The sequence below is a fragment of the Acanthaster planci genome, linkage group LG03 (genome assembly GCF_054643075.1).
Source record: "Acanthaster planci isolate LZ-2023a linkage group LG03, COTS_SCS, whole genome shotgun sequence".
NCBI classification, from domain to species: Eukaryota; Metazoa; Echinodermata; class Asteroidea; order Valvatida; family Acanthasteridae; genus Acanthaster; species Acanthaster planci.
Window position 1 is genome coordinate 23,635,582 of NC_141779.1, and position 22,083 is coordinate 23,657,664.

The following is a 22,083-nucleotide window of genomic DNA, read 5'->3' on the forward strand; positions in this document are numbered from 1 at the left end:
TATCAGCTGACGAACAGCGGACTAAGCCTTGGAGCAGTTCGTTTGGTGGAAATTTACCACCACTTCGGAAAGACAGGATCAATACTGGTATCAGAGCAAGGAAATACAGGGAAACCTTAATTAGCTCACAGTGATACAGGATTCCTAAGGACAATAACCAAGTAATTGGTTTATTACAAGTACAAATCAATGAGGTGTATAAATAACACAAGGTTTATTTACACAATACACCTGAACAGGCAATTTAATGTGCCTCACGAGGTAAACCTAACTACCCGACCAACTTTAGCACAGCCAATTTATAACCCAAGGGATGCCTCACTACTATAGCCCTCACGCGAATAACACAGAGTGTCACGCAAGTCAGGGGCGATTTAACTAAAAGGTAAGAGTTAACCCCAAGGCCAGTTAGCACAATGATAACAGGATTGCTTCCAGCCGTCACTCCACTACCAGTGCTTACAGACGACAAGCAACTTCAAGTAAACAGCAAAGACCACTAGCTCACAGCCCTGGTTCACCACGTACACTCAGCTCTACCATCAACTAAGCTAGACACAATGCACCTTACTACTACATCTACCAGCTACAGTGTATCCACACGCAGTGCTCACGGTCCAGCGCCCACGCCACCTCAGTCACAGCACAGGACGGTACACAGCGTTCTCCGCGCAAGATGCTTCCACAACACGACCTTTCAATGAACTAGAAAAGCGAGCCCGAAGCACGCCGCAAGCGCCCAGACCCAGTGCTCAACGCACCACTGATTGGTCCATGCATGAATCAATAATTTATGAATTAGACTGGTATCCATGCCTACCCCTGTTTCGTTACAGTATTGATAGGTGCGTTTCTGAGCTACCAATCTGTTCTGTAATGTACATAAATTGCCATCGCTCTAGTTATTTTTTAACATAAAACGAGAGTAAATTGGCTGAATGCGAATTTCCAAAAGGAAACCAATCAAATTTATACATTTAACATACGAATACAAACGAGTAAAATTACGGAAAATGGTGAAATAAACAAAATGGAAGGGAAATGTAAACTAACCAGACACATTCTAAATATAAGTGTATACAACAAAAAGGAATGTTTCTGGTATTCTCAAACTATTTTCCATGGCCGTTGGGATGAAAGCTAAATACAGTAGGCCTATATGTAAAAGTACATTTTGTAATCCTCAAGAACCTAGGAACTTAACTAAAACAGTTCTAGCTTGTAGTGTGTTATTAATAAATTTTTAGACGTTTTAGTTGGTTTGTGGTCACCTGACATATTTCGCGCATTGTAATTGACCAACGCGCTGCAAACTCGTGGAGGCGCACTATTGTGAAATGCCCGTATTATCGTATTATCATGCATTTTCGGTTTCAACTTGAATAGAGCCTGAAAGTTGACCTCTGATGGCGCGCTTCCGGAACCCTTGGATAGGAAAAATAATGTGCAAAGATTTTAGAATTTGTAATTGTTTTCGTTCGGTTACAGCTTAAAAATCCCACTTGGAAAAGGGGCTTTGGAAAATATTTGCTAGTATATCAATTTATAGCAACTAAAAAATCACCTGACCTAAAAGAGAAATATCCTGCCAAAAATGTACCCGTTAGTTCCGAAAATTTAAAATACATGAAAACAGTGTAATGCGTCAGTCTCGGACACTAGTTTAACATTTACGGTTTGAAATTTTATGGTACTCCGTCGGTAAAAACTGAAATAAAAACACATCAAAATATCTAAAACAGTCTTATAATTTATAAGTAGTAAACCTAAAGCAATATTCTACTTCAATTACGAAAGATTCTAATCTTTTATCTAACCTTTGCTGACAACAACTGCATGAAGTCAACTCAACGTAATCTGGAACCCATCGACTGCAAGTAGGTAAATTTTTGCAACGTTGTGCAATTTCGTTTTCACGTGAGCACAAGCAGTGAAAACAAACGTGCACGAACATGGAAACCATGGGCACGATATCGCTGGAAGTGAAAGGTCGTTAAGAAAATTCGTTTTTACATATCTCAATATAACTTTTCCTAAATATTACTTGAGGAAGACAAAGTTAAAATTCCAACATGAATGTTTCATGGGGTAGTTTCAGTTGGGAATAATTCTTCCAAAAATTATCGAACGTGATAGGACGGCCCAACGTAAAATCCCCATAGGAGGACCGCGCAAGGGTTCCAGAAGCTCGCTGCGTGACTTTTTACTTTCGGGCTCTATGAATATGATGGAACAAGCCGTTAGGGGCGGTGAGTCTAATAACATTCTAAGCGTTCGCGTCTCAAGGAATGCTTGCAAAATGTTACACGGTGCCGTGTGAAAGGATATGGTCGCGGTTTGTAAAGAAAACAATTCCCGCCCCGAAATTGTGTCTCAAGCCTTGCGATTTTTTGGGCGTCGTGCGAAAAGGGCTTTAGACGTCAAACATACACAACGCTGTGGAAGTTTGGCAAGGTAATTAAGCGACGTGGGTTCCATTGATGAGAGGGTTATACTCTTGAACCGTAAAACCTCCGTCCGAGTAGGGAGGTTATGAGATTAGCTTAGTAGTTGTTGGCTTTGGTTTGGGGAGCCAAAGTGTACTCGTTCTACTAGGCCTACTGAACGGGGGCAGGCTGGCTGGTGTGTAAAGAGGAGCCTTCGGAAGAAATTTACCGTGAGGGTAAAGTCTTCTTTGCTGAGCCAAAGTGAAACATATAGTGCTCGGGATTTTATTAGAATCGAGTTGAGTGTTTCTCATGTATGTTGGGTCGTATTAGGCTGAGAGATCAGTAATCAGACGGGCGATATTGTTCAACCGGCCGGTAATTCGGTAACGGCATAGCGAGGTTTAGTCTGCGTGATCTATTGTCTATGATCAAAGAGGTTTACAGAGAGCTCCTTGACCTTGCCGATCCATAAGATATGTTAGTAGAGAAAATAACTAACCTGTGGTCACATAATTATAGTAATGTGCGATAATAATTGCGGTTTATACAGTGGACATGCTGAGACTGTTGATAATTCTCCGCTGTGAGGTGCGCTACACGTATTGGGTTGGTATTGAGAGAGGCTTAGGTAATTTGCATAAAGGTGCCGAAGTAACCCTCGCCCTCAAGAGTAATGAACCTTTAGTAAGCTTCGGGGCACTTGATACTGGTGTGTTTATTAGTGAACCTTTCTCATTATTTGTGTTGTGCCTATTGAAAGAGAGGACCAGTATAAACCAGCTGGGAGTTGTTTATAGCACTTGGGTGTCCCTCTTCGCTTCAGTAACTTGTGTTAGGCAGAGAACTGTCTAATGCTTGCCCATCTGTATACTGCCGACAAACGGGCAGGTTTATAGCCCCTCGAACCCGTGGGAGGATAATAAATATTGCTGGGTGGGCAAAAACCGCCACATTAAGAGTGAGTGGTTGTACGTTCAGGACAAAATGACGGCCTAATAGGGATTTTTAAAGATTAGAAAATATCAGATTTCAATTGATTGTAATTTGACCCCCGATGTTGTCATGATGACGTCAGAGTTATACACCGTTTGGGATCATGGCCAATTTATCTTCAAAGTTAAGGAGAAAAGCTGCAGGGCATGTCTGAGAAACAGACTGAGAAAGAAGGATGGAAAGCAAGAAATAAAGATTTATTTCAGCGATACATAAGAGTGACCGGGTGGCACCCAATAAAATGACTCATCAGTTACGTTGAACAAGTGACAAGTGAATTTTGCAACTACAATTTAAACACCTCGCTCCAATAAAACGGCTTACATTCCCTGGTACACAAACTGCGTATCCTATACGAAAATCGAAAGGTATTTATTTAAAAAAAACCTGCTGAAATACAAAACCCCTGTTTATGTTCATTTTCAGTGGACGGCTTGCATCTTTTGCATTATTTGCATACGTGCAAAATTATAATTTTCCCTTTATGCGTACGCAACCTCCTAGAAGCAGAGTGGCATTTGACGTATAAAAGAGCCGAACCAGTCGCACCTGAAGCTGCAGTTGATTAGTGTGATAATCACACCACGAGCATCTCCACTGGCGACCTGTGATACCATACAGACTTCATACACTTTGCGTCCCTCTGACCCATCTAAAGTTAAGATGATATCAAAAGTCAGTAAACTGGCACGTTTGATCGTCACCCCTTCTGCATCCTTGATTGATACCAAAGTGGCAATCCAAGCGACCGGACTGAAGACTTATAGCCCAGTGACTATCAGGTAAGGAACATACACTCCGGCCTCACTTGTACACCAGCAATATTTTCCTTTATCTTCAAATGGGAGATTAGATTGGTGTGACATGAGGTACCATTGTTTTCTATCATCCCTTCTGGCTGATTCAGGGTGTTTGCCTTTTTGAGGCGATATTTCGTAAACTTGTGGAATATTGAATTTCACTGGCTGGTGCCTGTACTACATTGGTCTGTTGTAACTGACAAGTAATCTGTTTTCATGACCAGTCATGTTTAGGTATGATAGTTTGCCAGCCGACAGGCCATCCTTTCTTCTTTTCTGTTCTTTTTTTCACAAGTTTCCAAAGGGTACATTTTGCTGGACCCCTCCCCCTCCAAAGTAGGCTACACTGTAGTTTTTTCACTGTAAATTCTCACAGTACTTTACTGACAGCACGGGCGCCAGTAGTGTACTGTTAATGATTTAAAGTAATTTTTTTTACGGTAAAGCGCCGTCATTGAGTTGGACAGTAATTAACCGTAAAATCAACAGTGACTTAAGTCAATTATTTACATTAATGTCATGGAGACATTAGACAAAGCACGTTGCCCTTTTCATTCAATACGGGTTCATTCTACATAGTGCATGCGTATTTAGACATACGTTCTGTTGATAATGGATTCTCTAATTCATGTTAATCTTTAACAGCTCAAATATAATTACGTATAAAATACACATACGTCGTCTTCAGAAGCCTTGACCACGGCAGAACTTTATATACATTCTTAATGTGCACTGACATGGTATGCACCGACACCACGAACTGACACTAACCTGCAAGTGCATGTCAGTTCGTGATAACCGCGTTATCAACAATTTCGGTTCCACGAACTAACACCCGGTGGTACGCGCACATATTGGACGCTGACGCGAAACTGACTGATTTTCGTTTTCACGAGGTGGCACCTACTCTCGTTAAAACAATACAATACAATATGACGCTTACAAAAATACTTCGAAAAGTTCGACATGAATTTAGTCCATCCGTAGATGCATGCATAAAATATCAATGAAAAGTCGTTTTTAGTGGTGACGTTAAGATTGGTGTCAGTTCGTGAAAACCAAAATGACCGGGCTTTCTAAAATGCGCAAATTAATGAGATCACTTCACGCACGACTGGATGCCAATCATCGTGGAGGAAGTGCTCTCGTGGTTGGAACATGAAAAAGTAATATTTTTCATTTTCACGTTCGATTTATCTGTTAGGCATTCGTACGCATTTACGTGCAAAACTACATCCAAAAAGCACAAACATTTTGTCAGACTAATGTCAAATACTTGCGTAAAGAATGGAAACCACAAAAGTAGTCGGCAAAAGTAGCAAGCCCCATTTGTGTTGATATGCAAATTGAGGTCAAAGCTTACACCGTAAAACATTACTGATAAATGTACAGTAATGTTCCGCATTCACAAAAGCACAGTAAATACGTGTACATAAACGAAGTTGACAGTAGATAAATGCTACAAAAATACAGTGCATACTGCTCATTTTAACGGTATTTTACAGTGTAGTCCACTGCCACCCGTTGCTCACCGTATTCTGTCTATTTCATGGACTACCTCATGAAGAGTGGAATTAGAAAAGATGATTTATTATTATTACGCATGGCCAACTTCGGCCGTACCATCTGGTGACATCTGCTGAAAAAAGCAGCACTGGACAGACGGCTGAGGTAGGACAGGAACAGCACTTGCTACACTGCTGTGTATTATTTTATGAGGAGACAACGGGCGAAGTAACCTTTGTCTGATGATGATGCGTACACAGATCCCCCAAGGCCCCATTAATATTGTTGCGTTCCCTAAATATCAAGTCGATGGTAGCATGGACTTCATTAGTGTCTACGGGATGTGATATTTGGGGTCAACAATTTATTAAAAAGGTGGACGTGAAACAAGGTGTTTGGGTGACAGTCAAACTGTCTGGTTGGTTTATTTGCTCTCACTTCTCTTCATCAAAGTTCAATGTGGGTTTGAAGAAGGTGTAGCTTAACATAATACAACACACAAAAGGCAAAGTTATAGAGAGGCGAAGTTGTAAACAAGTGTAACTGAATTACGGTTTGGCAGGACCATTGGAAATGCAAATCAGACGGAGTGGGTACGGTACAGGTGTGCAGCATCGCACAACTAGGCTACACTAATCGGGCCGGGCCGTGGTGGGAGCTGTCCCGGACCACCACGGTGACTAGCAAGGGCTGGATGGGGCCAGCGCCGGTATGTACCGACCACACTGCCGCTCAGACCGCAACGTGATGAGCGCAATGATAAGATCGCCGCACTATGTACCATTGGCTCAGCGTAGAGACGGGGAGGACTGGGCTAGTTAGCAGGACAAGGGTGGCGAGGGACACGGGGGTGTCTCGCCCGGCAGTCGGTTCGGACGTAGCGGTGACGGGCCGCTACGACTCTCACTAGCACCCTGGGCTAATTCGTACCGCTCTCGCATTGGTCCAAGCTAAGCTGGCCATTCATATGGTTACATTTCTTCGCCATAAGAATGGTTACTATCGCACTTCTCTCGGAAAGGGTCCAACTGCCGCACTACGTTAGGTTCCGCTCTCGCAACAACGAACCCGACAAACTGAGGAAAATCTGCTGTATTTATAGGATTCTAGAGGCTTAGGAATTAATAAAATATGAGCGTCGCTGAACAGCTCTACCAATGAAAATCTTCCATTTCAAAGGGTCACATGACTTCCTGCTGGAGTCGTGTGCAAGAATCTAAGTGTCGTGTGTAAAAAGGTAAAATACAGAATAAGAAGTCACGTGTACAAAGTGTAGAGCCGGGTGCGTGAAAGTGCTTACCCGGTCATCTGTGGCGAATGATTGACAGTTACAAAGTTTGAGGTTTCTGGACATTAGCATTCCAGGGAACCTTACCATGCCCAACCACGCATGCAGCCACATGGAGGGGAATTTTGACATGCCAAAACTGAGCAGAGAAAACACAAGGATAAAGGAGTGAAGGAACACGCGATCATGCCAGAGTGCAGCATGAATAACTTAATACAAAATTAGCGTCTCTGCTACATGTCCATAAGGCATAGCTGAGCTAAATAAGAGACCCTGAGAAATGCAAGGACCGAGAACAAGTAAAACTAGGGGGCGCTAGAATTCCAAAATTTGCGGGTGCGCAACACTACCTTCCATGGAGTAAGGTTTGTAGGCCTACGCTCCGTACTGAAAAAACCCCAAGACGTTCTATGTCTGTTTGCAACAGACCCTATAGGGTTTTCCGCATACCTAAACTATGCTAAAAAATAAACTTTCCATTCATGCTTTTATTTCCCCGGGGGAACTCTGTATTTGAGGCGCCGCCCAATCTGAAGGAGACCTCCGGAGGCGCACTAGATAATGAGGCACCGCGATAAAGGACCTCCCGGAGGCCTCTCACATTCTGCTGACATTCGTTAATATATATATATTATAAAAGCAAACAGCATGACGTAGGAACTCGCCGGAAAGTAAACTAATTTCCGCTTCACAATCAAACTAATAAGGGAATAATGTTTGCTTAATTAAAACGCTCTTTTGCTCTACAGAATAGATTTAAAAGGTCAATGTTAATTTGAAAATATTCTGCTTATGAACCATACTTCAGTATCTGCTTTTCTACATAGTTAACGAAGTGTATTAATGACAGTAACATTTTAATTACATTATAAAGTCAATGGAGTCGACGTCTGCATGCATGCATGGTATTCATATATTTCGTCCATTGTTCATGTGCTTTTTCCTTCGTGCAGCTTCATACTTACCTTGTGCATAAAAATAAACCAAATAGCATACTGTATAATGTAAAGTATAACACAAATGGCTTAGGGCAATAAAAAAAGCTCTGAAAAAATATTTTTTAACATCCAATACAATTTGAAAATGACGAAACTTACTGATGTTAATTGATTTAACCGATGAATGCCAATTCTAAATGCACCTTCCGCGGAAGAGCAACGAAAGGGATACTTTGGTCACCGTGGAAATAGAGTTGAACTATATGAAAAAAAACACCATGCTCCGGCATATTCAAGTTTTTGATTTTGCGAGATGGTAGGCCTCAAGTTTCTCTGTAATCGGTGAAGATCGCTTCGTGGGGTTACGGACGTATTTTTTCATACATGCACGCATTCAGTTGTAGTTATTGTAACAGAACACAATTTTCGTTTCCATAGCATAATTTTTAAATGCACGGGCCAACTACATGAAAAATTAAGATAAATATAAGAATGATATTTTATGACATTTTCTTATGTCTCTATCAACTTACAGAGCAATTTTAAAAATGGCATTAATGTATTAACTTGCGGTACGAGTCACCTTACTTGAACCGCATAATGTCAGGCTTCGTTTTAATTTGCAGTTGCATGCATTGTTTCATCTGGCCATATTCATGTTTATTTAATAAGTGCATCCATAAGTACTTGTACTGTGTCGTCAATATGGCCTTGGCTTTGCTTTCCATTTTTCAATTATGAAATAAGATGACAAGTGGTTTAGTTTTATACACTCAACCCTATGGAGCAATTGTACCTATAGCCTGCAGAACATCAATAAGTTTCCGTCGAAAATTAATACCCGACATCAATCCACTCTCTCTTCGCAGTGTTGCATTGCTGATTTGGAATGAAGTTATTCCCTGCAATCAAATGAAAACTCCTAGCGGAGAGGGAAAAAAAGGAAAAACATCAGTTTGTTTCGCAATCGAAAATTCAAATGATCTTAGATATTTATTGATGGTTCTGACGATAACATTCCTTCAGAGAGTTTGATCCTATCTGTTTGTGTTCAACCAGATCTGTCTCTGAGGTGGAAACCCGCTTTAGAAAAGTGATGTTTGAAGGTTACGGTCATTACATAGTCGACGATGACGGAGTTGTTTCGGTCCCTAAGCAGTCTTCCTTAGGCGGAACGTACACTGGTATGGCAAATATTTATTGACTTTCTCCCGAAGATATGAACTTTCTCCTATTATTTTCTTGTGAACAGTATTGTAGTCTGGTCCATCACCAGCCCCTGTAAACTTATTACAAGTCATCCGGTCTTAAGACAGGCCTTGGGCTGCTCAAACTAATAACTAATTTCTGGTAAATGTCTTTCTGCTTCTTTTGTAAAGCAACGATCTCTCAAGAAGTACTTAAATTTCATTAGAAATGAATAACATGTGAAACTTTTAAAAGATAATATAAAAATAGACATTTTGTTGATGTACGTATTAACCGACGATTACTGTCTATAATGTCTCAAATCTCTGTCCCCGACACAGGAAACTATTTGGGAATAACATGCACTCTTTCCCCTGCTCAATATTTCAGACAATTCTTGAATGAAAATCACTCGAATCGAACCTCGGTGCCCGTTTACGGAGATTATTTTAATTACACGGTTTGACCCTCCCCTCATTTTTTTCCGAGTAGGGTCTGAATCAATGGGGCTGTTCTGGAGCATGCAGCCTTTCCGAGGTCAGAAACTCGGCACTCGTTTCTTCGTTAAAGACGTCACGAAGCCAGTGACGGTAAATCTCTCTTTGCACTATGGACATCTGGACACCGATGCATTGCAAACGGCTGAACCGGAGGCTACTGCGACTGCCGAGAGATGGTACATGAGCAAGAACGTGGAAAGGATCAGTGTCCACAGCGGGCGCCTTAGGGGGGCATTATTCAAACCAAAAGGTGCTTTCATGTTCAAGATCGGCTATTATCAGCTGTGTTTAGGCCCATTTTGGATTTGGATGAAGATTTTATTCCCCTACGATTTCTTTTTTTTCGATTCGATTCAATTCGATTTGCATAACACCTGTGCACAATGAAATCCACAGTTGAGGCCATATCCCACCCACAATGCATTGCGACACCTGCCCTTCCTTTGTGAAAGAGATTAGCCCTTTACCACACAGACGTCAAATAAAAAGTCTGGAATCGCAATGCCCTTAATCACCCTACATAGCTGAGCCTTTGGTAATAAAAAGGCTCATCATTGTTGACCACATCGTTCATGGAAAAAATCAAGTGAGCCAATGATCATAATACGGGCAATTCACAATATTGCGCCTCCAAGAGTTTGCAGTGCGTTTGGCCAATTACAATGCGCGAAATCTGTCGACACTTTCCAAATGCGCATTGGGTCGACAGATTTCGCGCATCGTGATTGACCAACTCGTTGCAAACTCTTGTGAATTGCCCAATTGTATTTGGCACCGTAAATGGCCGCTGGTTGCTTCATTGCATACGAGAGCACAGGCCAAGGCACGTTCGATAACACAATAAGTACTGACCTACTTTTATTGTTAGCGGTGCGCATAGGCCCTACGTACAGAATGTATTGTGCGTTGTTTTGTCCCGTCCGATTGTCTCGTTTTGTCCTGTTTTGTTCAAGGCATGTCTATATAAGACCAAGTCTTCCTGATATTAAATGCCTCCATTATTACCATGCAGCTTTTTCTTTTTGTATGCTTTATGCTTTGCATCTTTTCTCCTTGAATCTATTTTGTTGTCATAATTTTCTACATGTATTTTCGTCATCTTCCATACATGGCATTATGGAAATAAATGTTGTTGTTGAAATGAATTGAATTGAAAAGTCAGACTTTTTAAAATGATGTCCGGGCCTACAAGTAACGTGTTTGTTAGCAACAGTTGTGGGGCAGTAATTGGCCGCCACCTCCGGCTTTTCCACTTTGTATTTTTACGACACATTAGGCTCAGAGTCATTGTGTCGGAAACAAGGCTAAGCCGGTTTTATTACACCACAGAGGAAGGGTACAGAAGGTGTTTGGACTGCCAGGGCTATATAACATCTGTCCAATTACCGCTTTCTGGCATTCCCGGTATGTCCAGAGCGAGAGGGCAGCAACGCCTTTGTACCCTTTGATCGCCGCAGCAATTGCTTCGCTAGTAATCTGCACCCTTAAGACTTTGTGTACTGAGGTATAGGAAGTTGAATATTCACTCATTTGTTGGTGCTTGGTATGATCTCAAAACATCAAAATGCTTAAGCATTTTACTTGCATTACGCCGTGTGCCCTAAAAAATGTACGTGTGCAGCCCATACTTTCTTCTGGAGTTATTTTGGGAATAAAGAGCCCCGTAGTTTACACGATTTTGTGTTTGTTTTGATCATTTTATTGCAGCATCTGCACAATGGTGTATTCTACGAGATTTCATGGTCACTCCTTGCGCACTTTGTTCCTTATGTACTAAGCTTTTCAGCAGTGGTCGACATTTTGTTGAATCGGTACCAAGTCTTTGAAAACTGATGTATTGGCGGGAGGCGAATAAAATTACAATGGATAATAGAAAAAATGTCGAAAAATTGGAAAAGATTATACAAAGAAGGTCCATAGTTGCAACACCTTTTCTGTGTCCTTCCTCTATGATTAACCTACATGGACCTGCCACTTGACGACAATCTTGAATCAGATCGATTCTCCTTGCGCAGGAGCAGGACCGTTTCCAGGTGTGATCGACATGTTTGGAGCTGTTGGAGGTTTGGTGGAGTTCCGCGCAGCTATGCTGGCTTCCCGTGGGCTGGTCTGCTTCGCTCTACCGCACTCCCTGTATGAGGATCTACCCTCAAAGGAAAACATAGATTTGGAATATTTCAGGGTACATATTTCAGAAATAGCGAATGGGTAACGAAAGCGTTGATCATACACCGAACCTCGCGTGAGATCCAATATCTGCAGCTAGCTCTAGCCGATTTAAAATGTACTACGTGTACATGTTGTCTAAAACGATTCCATCACACTTTCATCTCTAAATTATAAATTTCTGCTGAAAATATTCAAAACACTACATATTCGTACATGATAGGCCCAACGTGGATTTTGCCCTGTGAATAAACATTTGTGGAAAGGTCGGTTTTATTTGTTTTCAAAAAAAGTTTGTGTTGAATATTACTGCTTATTATGTTAGGCTTGCGGTTACGCCATGTACAAGAAAATATCTCGTTTTTTGAGTGTGGTTCTGAGAAGTACCGATGGTGAACACTCGACGTTCTGAACAGTATGCTCTGTTCGTCTTCAGGAGGGTGACTGGTTGCCTTGCTCTGAGGATGCTGGTTTTAAGCGCTGGAAAGGATGCTGAGGGTGCACTGCAGTAGAATGGCTTGCTTGGTGGTGGATCCGCTGGACTGAAAGACTACTGAGTGCGCTCACTGATGCTGATGCGTGGCTGTGGGGCATTGGGTGTAGTGAAAAGAGGAACTAGTGACCGTGGGTATGGATGACCCATTGGTCTGGGAGGGTAATACGGAGTGCCAGATGTTGCCGATGTGGAACCCAACGGCTTGAAGGACTGTGTCGTGCCTGAAGATCTCGATTGCTTCCCTGACGCGTCATGGGTACCATCTGTTGACCGGAGCGATAAGTTGAGCTGCTTGCCAGTTGATGATGTGATCCTTGGTGTGTGAGTGCTTGACAATCGCTGATTTATCGTAGTCATCTCCGTGTCCATAGGCGATGTGTTCTTTGGGTCTGGTGGGCAAGTCCCGACCAGTCTTGCCGATGTACGCCTTCCTACATTCACAGGGGGTCCTTCCGACACTAGCTTTCGTTTGATGGTCTTGCTTGTCCTTGTGGGTCTGCAGGGTGGCTTGAAGTTTCTTGGCTGCAGCGTGGAATACTCAGATGTTGGCTTGGTGGAGGATGCGTTGGATCTTGTGGGATGCGTTTCCTATGTATGGTAAGATCACTGTTGCCTTGTAAGAAGATGGTTGACTCTAAGTATATGGGACCCGACACGGTCATTGATCTTGGGTTCTTGATCTTGGCAGTAACAGTTGCGCTTGAGGGCTCTTGAGATGTGCTTGAGTTCTTCTTGGATGTGTTCTCAGTGGCAGATCTTGTAGGTTTGCTGCACCAGGGCACGGTTGACTGATGACTTGATGCTGAGATGATGGAATGATGCGCTACTCAGGTACCAGTCTGGCTTGCGATAGACGGCATGCCCCAGGGATCCATCTGGGTTGCAGGAGACCGTGACATCCAGGAAAGGAATAGAATTCCTCTCCTCCTGTTCCATGGGGAACTTGATGTTGGGATGCAGGTCGTTGAGGTGATCCGGGAACGCTAGCAGGTGCTGGGGGCATATGCGGCCAAGTGACGAAGGTGTCGTCCAGCGCATAGCCAAGTGCTTGGGAGGTGATCTGCTGTGTCAAGCGTTGTATTTTCGAAGACGTCCATGAACATGTAAACCAGGACCGGAGATAGAGGAGATCCCATGGAGGTCCCAGATGACTGTTGGAAGAACTTGTCCCTCCATCTGAAGCTGGATGACGAGACGCAGGTTAGCAACAGGTCATGGATTTGGTCCAGGGATAGGGCTGTGCGCTCACAGAGAGTGAGGTCTCGCTCTAGACGTTCTTTGGCAATGGGGCAGGCCTCGTCTATTGGGACGTTAGTGAAGAGGGAAACGACATCAAAGCTGACCATAATGTTGTCATGGCTGAGTTGAATTTGCTTGATCATCTGAACAAACTGATCAGGTTTTCGTGACGTGACGCGGGGATTTACCCTCCAAGGGTTAGAGAATTGTGGTAAGATGCTTGGCGCTGTTGTAGGTGGGGCCTCCTCTTGAGGCAACAATGGGACGGAGTGAGGTGCCGGTTTGTGTATCTTTGGCTGAGCATAGATCCTGGGGCAGGTGGAGCTGGACGGTCTGAGCTGTCTGTAAAGCTTGTAGGGGATGGCATCGGAGCGATGGAGTGCCAACAACTTGCTGGCGATCTTCTGTTTAACAGACGGAGTGGGGTCTTTCTGCAGGGTGCAGTAAGTAGGGGTGGAGAGGATGTCAGTGACCTTACTGACATAGTCGGCCTTATCCATGACTACTGTTGCATTACCTTTGTCTGCTGGCAGGATGTGGATGGACTCGTCTTGGCGTAGGTCAAATCGCTCGTCTGGGAACTTTCAATACATTTTACAGATCCAGTCAGCAGGGCTGACGATGTCAACAGACTTAGTTGTGCCTTAGTTGTACACTGTGCCTCCTTGAACCATGCTGGCGTAACTGTAGCGGTGGCCACAGGAGCACACAGTCCCCAAAGACGTTGGCTTCCACACCAGCAGCATCTGGCACTCCATATTACCCTCCCAGACCAATGGGTCATCTATACCCACGGTCACTAATTCCTCCTTTCGCTACACCCAATGCCCCACTGGTACACATCAGTGATCCACCATCAAATCCACCATCAAGCAAGCCGTTCTGCTCCAGTGCACCGTCAACATCCTCTCCAGTGCTTAAAACCAGCATCCTCAGAGCCAGGCAACCAGTCACCCTTCTGAAGACGAAGAGAACATACTGTCCGGAACGTCGAGTGTTCACCATCGGTACTTCTCAGAACCAAACACGCATAAAAGAGATATTTTCTTGTACATGGTGCTACCGCAAGCTAGCCTAATTTAGTACTTCCACCATGCATAGCTTTAACTCTTTTCTGCTTATTATGTGTCCAAATCCTGTCTTAAGTGCATGTTTAACACTGGTGACGTGGCGGGCCTTGGACCAATCAGAGGAGGCAAACTGTCCATCGTATCTTTAAGCACAGAAGATACTCTAGTGCAGAGCGAGGGCACTCTCTCTCGGCTATCAAATATAGGTACATGTGCAACTGTGTATACGCTCTCCAACCAAAAGCAACTTTTGGTTACTCTCCTTGGCTGTTGAAAATTGAGTTTTTCCCTTTTTGTCATTTATGGTATTTTGGTGATCTTTGTCTGTCATTTTATTTTAAATGTAGGAGGCCATTGACTGGTTGAGTGATCAACCCTTTGTGAAACCAGGAGGTGTCAGTATGGTTGGTGTCTCGACTGGAGCTCAGTTTGCTCTGGCTACAGCTTCACATTTTCCTGAAAAGGTAAGGTAAACTAAGCAGTCCCAAAAAACCCAAACCCAAACTGACGCAGTTTGAGTAAGCGCTTTTTCTTTATTGCTACAAATTTGGGTAAATTTAGTATCCTTTAAAAAGTGACCTTTTCAAACTGGAAATAGACATTATACTTCACATACCAGTTCGTTTCTCCTTCTTTTGTTCCTACGACCCCATGATGCTGAAGCTGTTACGTAAGTCAGGTTCCCAAAATCGTGAATTTATCGTCAGGATTTGAACGTTTGCATTTTGCCTTCAAAGCCTTGTTTATTAACAGTGGTGGGTAGTTGGATCGGAAACCCCTTTTTCATTTTGAGTTTTTATGCTCCAGATGAACAGTACGAAAAATGTCCAATTTGCGTGTATGCGGCCGCCACTGCACGCGCTAACCAAGCGAAAACAATGGAGCAATTATAGTTGAGCGATTTCGCCCACGAAGTCACGTACCCATAACGGGTACCGGCATCAAACATCAACGAATATGGCGTCCTAGCAAAGTGTGTTCTAGGTTTTGCCGATTTTCGGTATAGCACTCAACATGTTTGTAGTCAGTATCTTACCGACTGTTGGCTTCATTTTTTGATAATGACACTTATGGCACACTTTGCTATGGGAGTACCGGTATATTTACTGATGTTTGATACCCACTATAGGTTACGTGACTTAGTGGGTGCAATCACTCTACTTGTGTGTGTAACATGCGAAAGTTTCCTGCTCTGAGGAATCTGATACATATTCAGCATCGATCCAACAGGACTTTTTCGTTTTTAAATTATCTATCAACACTTGGCTTGCCTCTGGTGTTCTGCCTTTTCACATTCGATACTTCCATCAAAATACTTGAACCCGGCTCTTCACTGCATTATGTAGAGAAAGTTTTGAAACTCAATGTTACATAATAAATCTATGCCACACTATGTACTGGCAAAACCTTTGAAATATTAAAAAGACGGATTTTATTAATCTTCCAATTCTTTTTGTTACTGCACATTCATTCCCACATGGAGTTAAGAGCGGTCATCAGTATCAATGGCCTTCACGCTCAATCTGAGTTTCCCTTTAAATTGAACGGAAAGCAGATGCCGTTTTTTAAGTAAGTACATGCAGTCTTCTAAATTTACTTTGGTTCACGCTTCACAGTGTTTCCATCATTAAAAAAAACTCAGTTTATTTGCAAATGGGTGAGGGTTTTGTATTTCAGTACCTAGAAAAATTGTTCATCTGAGCCTGTATTGTTCAATTTTTTATTTTATAAAGGGCGCCTCCCGAAATCATGAAACCTTCTTCGAAGTTTGAGGGTGCTAAAGATGCATTTGGTATCCACAAAGAGATGTATAAAGTAACAGGTGATCATTCAGCAATATACAAGGTAATAAGCAGTCAAAAATTCTGCAATTTTTCAACAACAAAAAAATCATTTCTTTGGGTGTATGCAAGGATTTTCCCAGTTAATTACTTCTTTTCCCGTAGATATCCTAGTTCAACTTTTCAAACGTTGTGGTTCAACTAATGTTCAAACGTCGATTCAACTTTCGAATGTACTTCAACATCGAAACGTTGTCCTTCAAGTTTTCAAACGTCGTACTTTTCAGTAGCATAAAAGAAAAGTTGAGGTAAGACGTTTGAAAGTTGAAGTGCTACCAGTGACGCACCCAGGATTCGTTTGCGTGTGTCTGTTTTCAAAAAGTAGAAAAAGAAAGAAAGCCTCGTGACGTGTAGTTTGGTCCTTTTTGGTTAGTTTGTATGTCATACTTCGACTGCCTGTAGAACTGTTGTTTTATGCTTTTGTGAAATTTAAAATAAACCTTTGAAAGTTGAACTGTGACGTTTAATGTTCAACCACAACTCTTCATATTAATAATAAGCCAAATTCCCCATTGATGCACACTAATTGTAAATCGGTAGTTGGCCGGGTTTTGTTCATCCGTTTACGGTACTGTGTCGGCTGTGTTGCGCCGAAGTTTGGAAGTAGGGGCTTACATGTCCTAGCGTGCTACTCCGTCAGGCTCGGGCTCAGTCACTTGAATACAGCATAATGTATTCATGTCGTGTACATAATGCGTGTTCGGTATATCACGGACGTGTATAATAAAATCTGGACTCGCAATGCCCTTAATCAGCTTATAGAGATCATTGAATGAACTCGCGGCCATTTTACCGAGCTGAATGCAAAGTTTTCCTGGCAATGCCGGCCTTTGTTCTTCCTGACGTCAAAAGTAGGAAGCCAACCCCACGGACGTATATAAAAAAAACCTGGACTTGCAACGCATTTGTATGAAAAAGAAGCCAACCAGCGGCCATTTTACCGAGCTGAATACAAAAGCGTGGGCTGGCTCCCTTCTATAGACGTCAGGAAGAGCAAAGGCGGGCATCGCCAGAAAGCTTTGTATTCTGCTCGGTAAAATGGCCGCTGGTCGGCTTCTTTTTCATACAAAGGCTTGCAAGTCCAGGTTTTTTTTTATATGCGTCCGTGATATCATGTCAAATGATGTAAAGGGCGCCAACTAGAACATAGCTAAATTATTTTAGATTGAATTCTCCCATAGGTTTTATGTGACCAAGGATTAAATAAGCACAGTTAATTTACGAAGCAATGCATTTTTTATAATGGCCACGTACAGCTGGAAAATGCCAGGCAGTGCCACTTTCTGTTTATAACGGGAGAGGCAGATGAGGTATGGGACAGCTGCTTCGGTGCACGGGAAGCGGCAACCAGACTCTCGAGGTATGGATGCTCCAACTATCAGATCCAGAGTTATCCCGACGCCGGTCACCTGATTGAAGTTCCTTACGCTCCATCAGTCGTCACGTTTTTCCTTCCGGGCTACGGTAAAGTGCACTTAAATCTGACAGTTGTCTTTGTACTGGTTGCTTATATTTTTCTTCCTCACTGCACTTCATGTGTGTGACCTTAAGGAGCTCACTGACGAAACAAGAAAAAAAATGGCTCAGACCACTTAGTCTTGTAGTATTGATAAGAAAATTTCTTTAAACGGACCCTGAAAAGCCAATATATTTTACCACAGAGAACTATGTAGGCCTTTGTGTGCAGAGTTACAATGTTTACGTCGGACGGGAGTTCAGGCATGGAATTCTTCACTTCTCGGATACCATTAATATTGTGCTTGTGCCACAGGCAATATCGTCCTGTTAATGAAAACGTAATTTTACATGTGAGTTCTAAGCTCGGAACAATGATTTTGAGAACACAGAAGTACACGTTTTTTGTATTTCAAAATCATTATTAAAATACTCTTCTTGCAGAACGTTTAATGTACCACTGTCATGTGACCGATTTGGGCAGCGTGCCTCGTTCCAAAAATGTCTAAAATTTTCTTAACACAGTTTTGTTGATTTGCAAAGGTCCTGCATACGGCAGATGGCCTTCGTTTCTCATTTATCAACATAACTATTGCACCTTTTTGACATTTTCCCACAATTTTCTGTACTTTTGGGTCAAACTACGTTCAAGTGTAACTGTCCCAAGCGTGTTTCTTGAGCCATTTTCTCGGGGGGGGCTTGACCCTTCGCACGTGACGTCACCTTTTAATTTTCGCTATCCCGCCAACACAGTGATGATCATTTTTTTTTGGGGGGGGGGGAAACTGCGTGGACTAAAGCCTTGTCCCGTCGCTTTCCTCCCAAAAGTGCGCCAGACCTGTCCTAAAGATAGTAGATCTTTCTTTTGCTTACAAAGGTTAATCGTCATGTCTGTGATCTGCCTTGAGCAGAAGCACCCCCTCATTGGTTGAAAAAAGCCATGTTGGTGGGAAGAGTTCATTAGCGACGGGGCCGCATCGCATGCATTTCATAGTCGTTTGTAAACCTGAAAGACGCCGTTCCCACCGTGAAGCCTCTGTTGCTCGTAAAATTGTGCCCTCTCTCAGCAGTTCAATTAGCACGTTCAAGTAAGCTGTCTAAGTAATTATAACCCCCAGCCAAATGTCAACATTTCACTAAAATGAACCCCGTTCTTTTAAATGCAGGGGTTATTGTGAACGGAGGATCAACAGTCGGCAATGCTAAAGCCACGGAGGACTCTTGGAGCAAGATCGTGAGGTTCCTGCATGTCTATGGTGGCTGCTATAATACAGCGAGCTGAGAGCATGCGCCCGTAAACGACAACGCTGTACATATGTACACGATAACCTACTAAAGGATAACTTAGTTACGTGTTAGAAACCATTTTCAAGGGAACTAAAGGTTACATGCGGCGACGTATCTTGCTTTGAAATCGGGGAGGGGGATTTAAAGCGAATGGAGCTCGGGGCTTATACAACATGATGTTGGGGAGAAAAAAAAACATACCAAACGCCTTATAGTTACGGTCCCGACATCCTTGCTTTTATTTCCTGGTCTTGTAATGTATTTAATGAACATGAAACCGTCAAGAGTTTTTCAGCAATCTGGCAAAATGCCCGTTTATCTGACAAAGATCTGACAAAATTGTCAACCGTTTCCATTGACGTGCACCTTGCACGCGGGCCGGCACGCGTGATGAAAGTTTCAAAGAGTTCGATTGTGAAGCAGCTAAGGTTGAATTCCGCCTCCCACACCAGGATGGTCCAAAGGGTTAAATTTACCGACTATGGGGATGTGGGGAATGTAAGGAGATAAGACTAACTGTATTCCGAAATAATACATGTATAATTTATGTAAAGATGGGCAAATAGACATCTAATTTAAATCGAATGATATCCATGAAATTTTTAGTTTGAATAAGTTGCTAATGCATGTACTTTGATATCTTCCATTTCATCGTGATGGAACTTTTGTTTATTTGTTTTCTCCTAATACGAGGAATTGTCAAGCTTCAGATACATAGTACGATTGTGATTACTTCAACTTTCTTTTAATATGAACCTTCAAATTGCATCGATGTACGTCTCAGTTGACCTTATTTCAACTTATGTTTCGCTATTTCAGAGTATTTTAGTGCCTTTCTAGTTTTTATGCTAATTAGTATTACCATAATCATGAGCAAAACTGTGACGCCATCTTAGAAAGAAAGCTTTAATGTTACGTCGGCCTGTACACAAAAAAAGTCCTGCATTCTTGTAGATTTTACTGAACTAAATTTTCACGTCTTTGCTGATTCACTGTTAGTCAAGTGAAATAAGCAAGCATCAATCCCTTTCTTAGAAATGTTTTCAGTTAGTAAATTTTGGGTTCATAATTTTAACAGAAAACCTTTGCACTGAAGAACCGTTGTCTTTCCAAGATGACATCACAGCAACCGCGCCCTCATTTGTCCAGGAAAGCGTAGATCATTTCAATTCGTTCGTCACCCGGGCACTGGACGGGAAGGGCTGATGACTTCGCAATGTGATTGGCTACATTGTGCCCGACCTGTGACTGAAAGGTTATCACTTCCTGTTAGCGAAGTGGTATATGTTGTAAGTACGAGCAAAGTGTCAGCTATGATAAAAAAAATGGTCTTGGTACAGTCACAGTATGGTAATTTATCTTTTCACGAAGTGTGACTGATCACGTGTCTTTTGGCGATATATTTCAAATCATTGGTTATCTGGATCAATTTTGGATGAACGAATAAAGTGTAGTGAGAATATTTTCAGGATATTTTGAGGGAGAAACAGAAAAACATCCCACCACTTGTGTAACGCATTGAGCGAGCTCGGCACGCCTGCCTGGCAGAAATTTACCCACAATGCTCTGCGTGTCATTAGCTGTGACCCTGTGTGACGCATTTCCTTCACTAAAATCTGTGCAAGGCCACAAGCTCTTCCCAGTGCCCTCATCTCTGTGAGATACAAGAGAGTAAATACTTTTTTAAAATGCCCAATTTTCAGAATAATTTGTTGATACCTGTTTGACTGTACACATAAAACAACCTCACTTCTCAAATGGTCTGCAAATGTTTGAAATCATCTCTTATGGTAGTTAAACGGAAGAACAAGTAAAATGAAAGGCCAACATTGACAGTGTTTATCTGGTACTGAATAGTCAGGTTTGTCGTGACATATCAGTCATTAAACTGATTAAAGGTATTTCCACCATAAAAAGATCTTGTCTCTAAAATTTTAAAAACACCCAGTGCAATTGCTTGTGATTTAACGCCTGATGACGTAATGATGACTTCAGATTAAAGTTGATTTCATAGTTCGAAAAATATTTTACAGATAAAAAGTAGTGGTTGGTCAAGTACGTTTCGCTGTTTTGGGGGATTCCCAAAGCTACCTGTCCCATTGACAGATGGCACGCCCTCCCCTGAGGGTGTAACCTTGACTATTTTGTTGTTCAATTAAAGAAAGAACTTATTGGCCCCAGATAAGAACAAAACTTACACCCTGCTCATATTCTGAGCGCCACTCTTTGGTAAGTATCGGATCCTTCACTGATGTGGCCACTACATGTATTATGACAAAAATAATACGTTCCATTGTGCTCAATTTCCCTCTTAGCGCAGAGTAATGAAATGGGCAACAATTATTCAACTTGGGTTATCACCAATTGCGGTGTGCTTACATCGTGTCATCATTTCTGGTGGTTTTGGTTTGCGTGTTGGTTGAGAATGTTCTGTCAAAAAGTGATTCTTGAGTATTATATGTTGTCATACACATTAAAGCATTAGTAAAGCCACAAATTCTCTGTTTTCGTTGCTTTATAATGTTCAGTGTGTTGATACTTTCCGGATATTGTTTTCAGCCAGAATAGTTTATAAATTAAAGCCTATACAGTTTAGGTATATGCATGTAATCGTGCCGGAAAACGAAGTAAAAAAATTCCATCCAACCTGAAATGTAAAGCAAATATTTTAGGGGTAAATTAACGCTCTTTATCTCATATGCAGGTGGTTTCAGCCAGCGGCCTGGCGATGTTTCAACGATCGAGATGCACTTGACTCTTTCGCAGAGTTGTAACGACTCGCGTGTCGAGTTACGTTATTGTAACAAAGTGACTCAAGTCGAGTCATTGTAATGCAGTGCGACTCGGGTCGAGTCATCAGGCAAATAAAATCGAGTGAGTCAAGCCG

The 22,083-nt window shown here is 42.2% G+C and overlaps 1 protein-coding gene across 1 annotated transcript; it reads left to right on the plus strand.

Annotated features, from left to right (window-relative positions):
- Nucleotides 1-3,822: 3,822 nt before the first annotated feature.
- LOC110991145 (bile acid-CoA:amino acid N-acyltransferase-like) lies at nucleotides 3,823-21,684 on the plus strand. Its single transcript, XM_022256353.2, has 9 exons — nucleotides 3,823-4,204; nucleotides 9,014-9,138; nucleotides 9,635-9,892; nucleotides 11,658-11,824; nucleotides 14,961-15,077; nucleotides 16,097-16,182; nucleotides 16,347-16,458; nucleotides 17,711-17,918; nucleotides 19,076-21,684. The coding sequence occupies exons 1-9, from the start codon at nucleotides 4,086-4,088 to the stop codon at nucleotides 19,189-19,191; spliced, it is 1,308 nt and encodes a 435-aa protein (XP_022112045.2). The 5' UTR covers nucleotides 3,823-4,085; the 3' UTR covers nucleotides 19,192-21,684.
- Nucleotides 21,685-22,083: the final 399 nt, after the last annotated feature.

Coding starts and splice junctions, on each gene's coding strand:
- LOC110991145 (XM_022256353.2), top strand. CDS start 4,086: ATGATATCAAAAGTCAGTAAACTGGCACGTTTGATCGTCACCCCTTCT. Junction 9,139..9,634: donor CTTAGGCGGAACGTACACTG/GTATGGCAAATA, acceptor TTTTCCGAGTAG/GGTCTGAATCAATGGGGCTG. Junction 17,919..19,075: donor GTTTTTCCTTCCGGGCTACG/GTAAAGTGCACT, acceptor TTTTAAATGCAG/GGGTTATTGTGAACGGAGGA.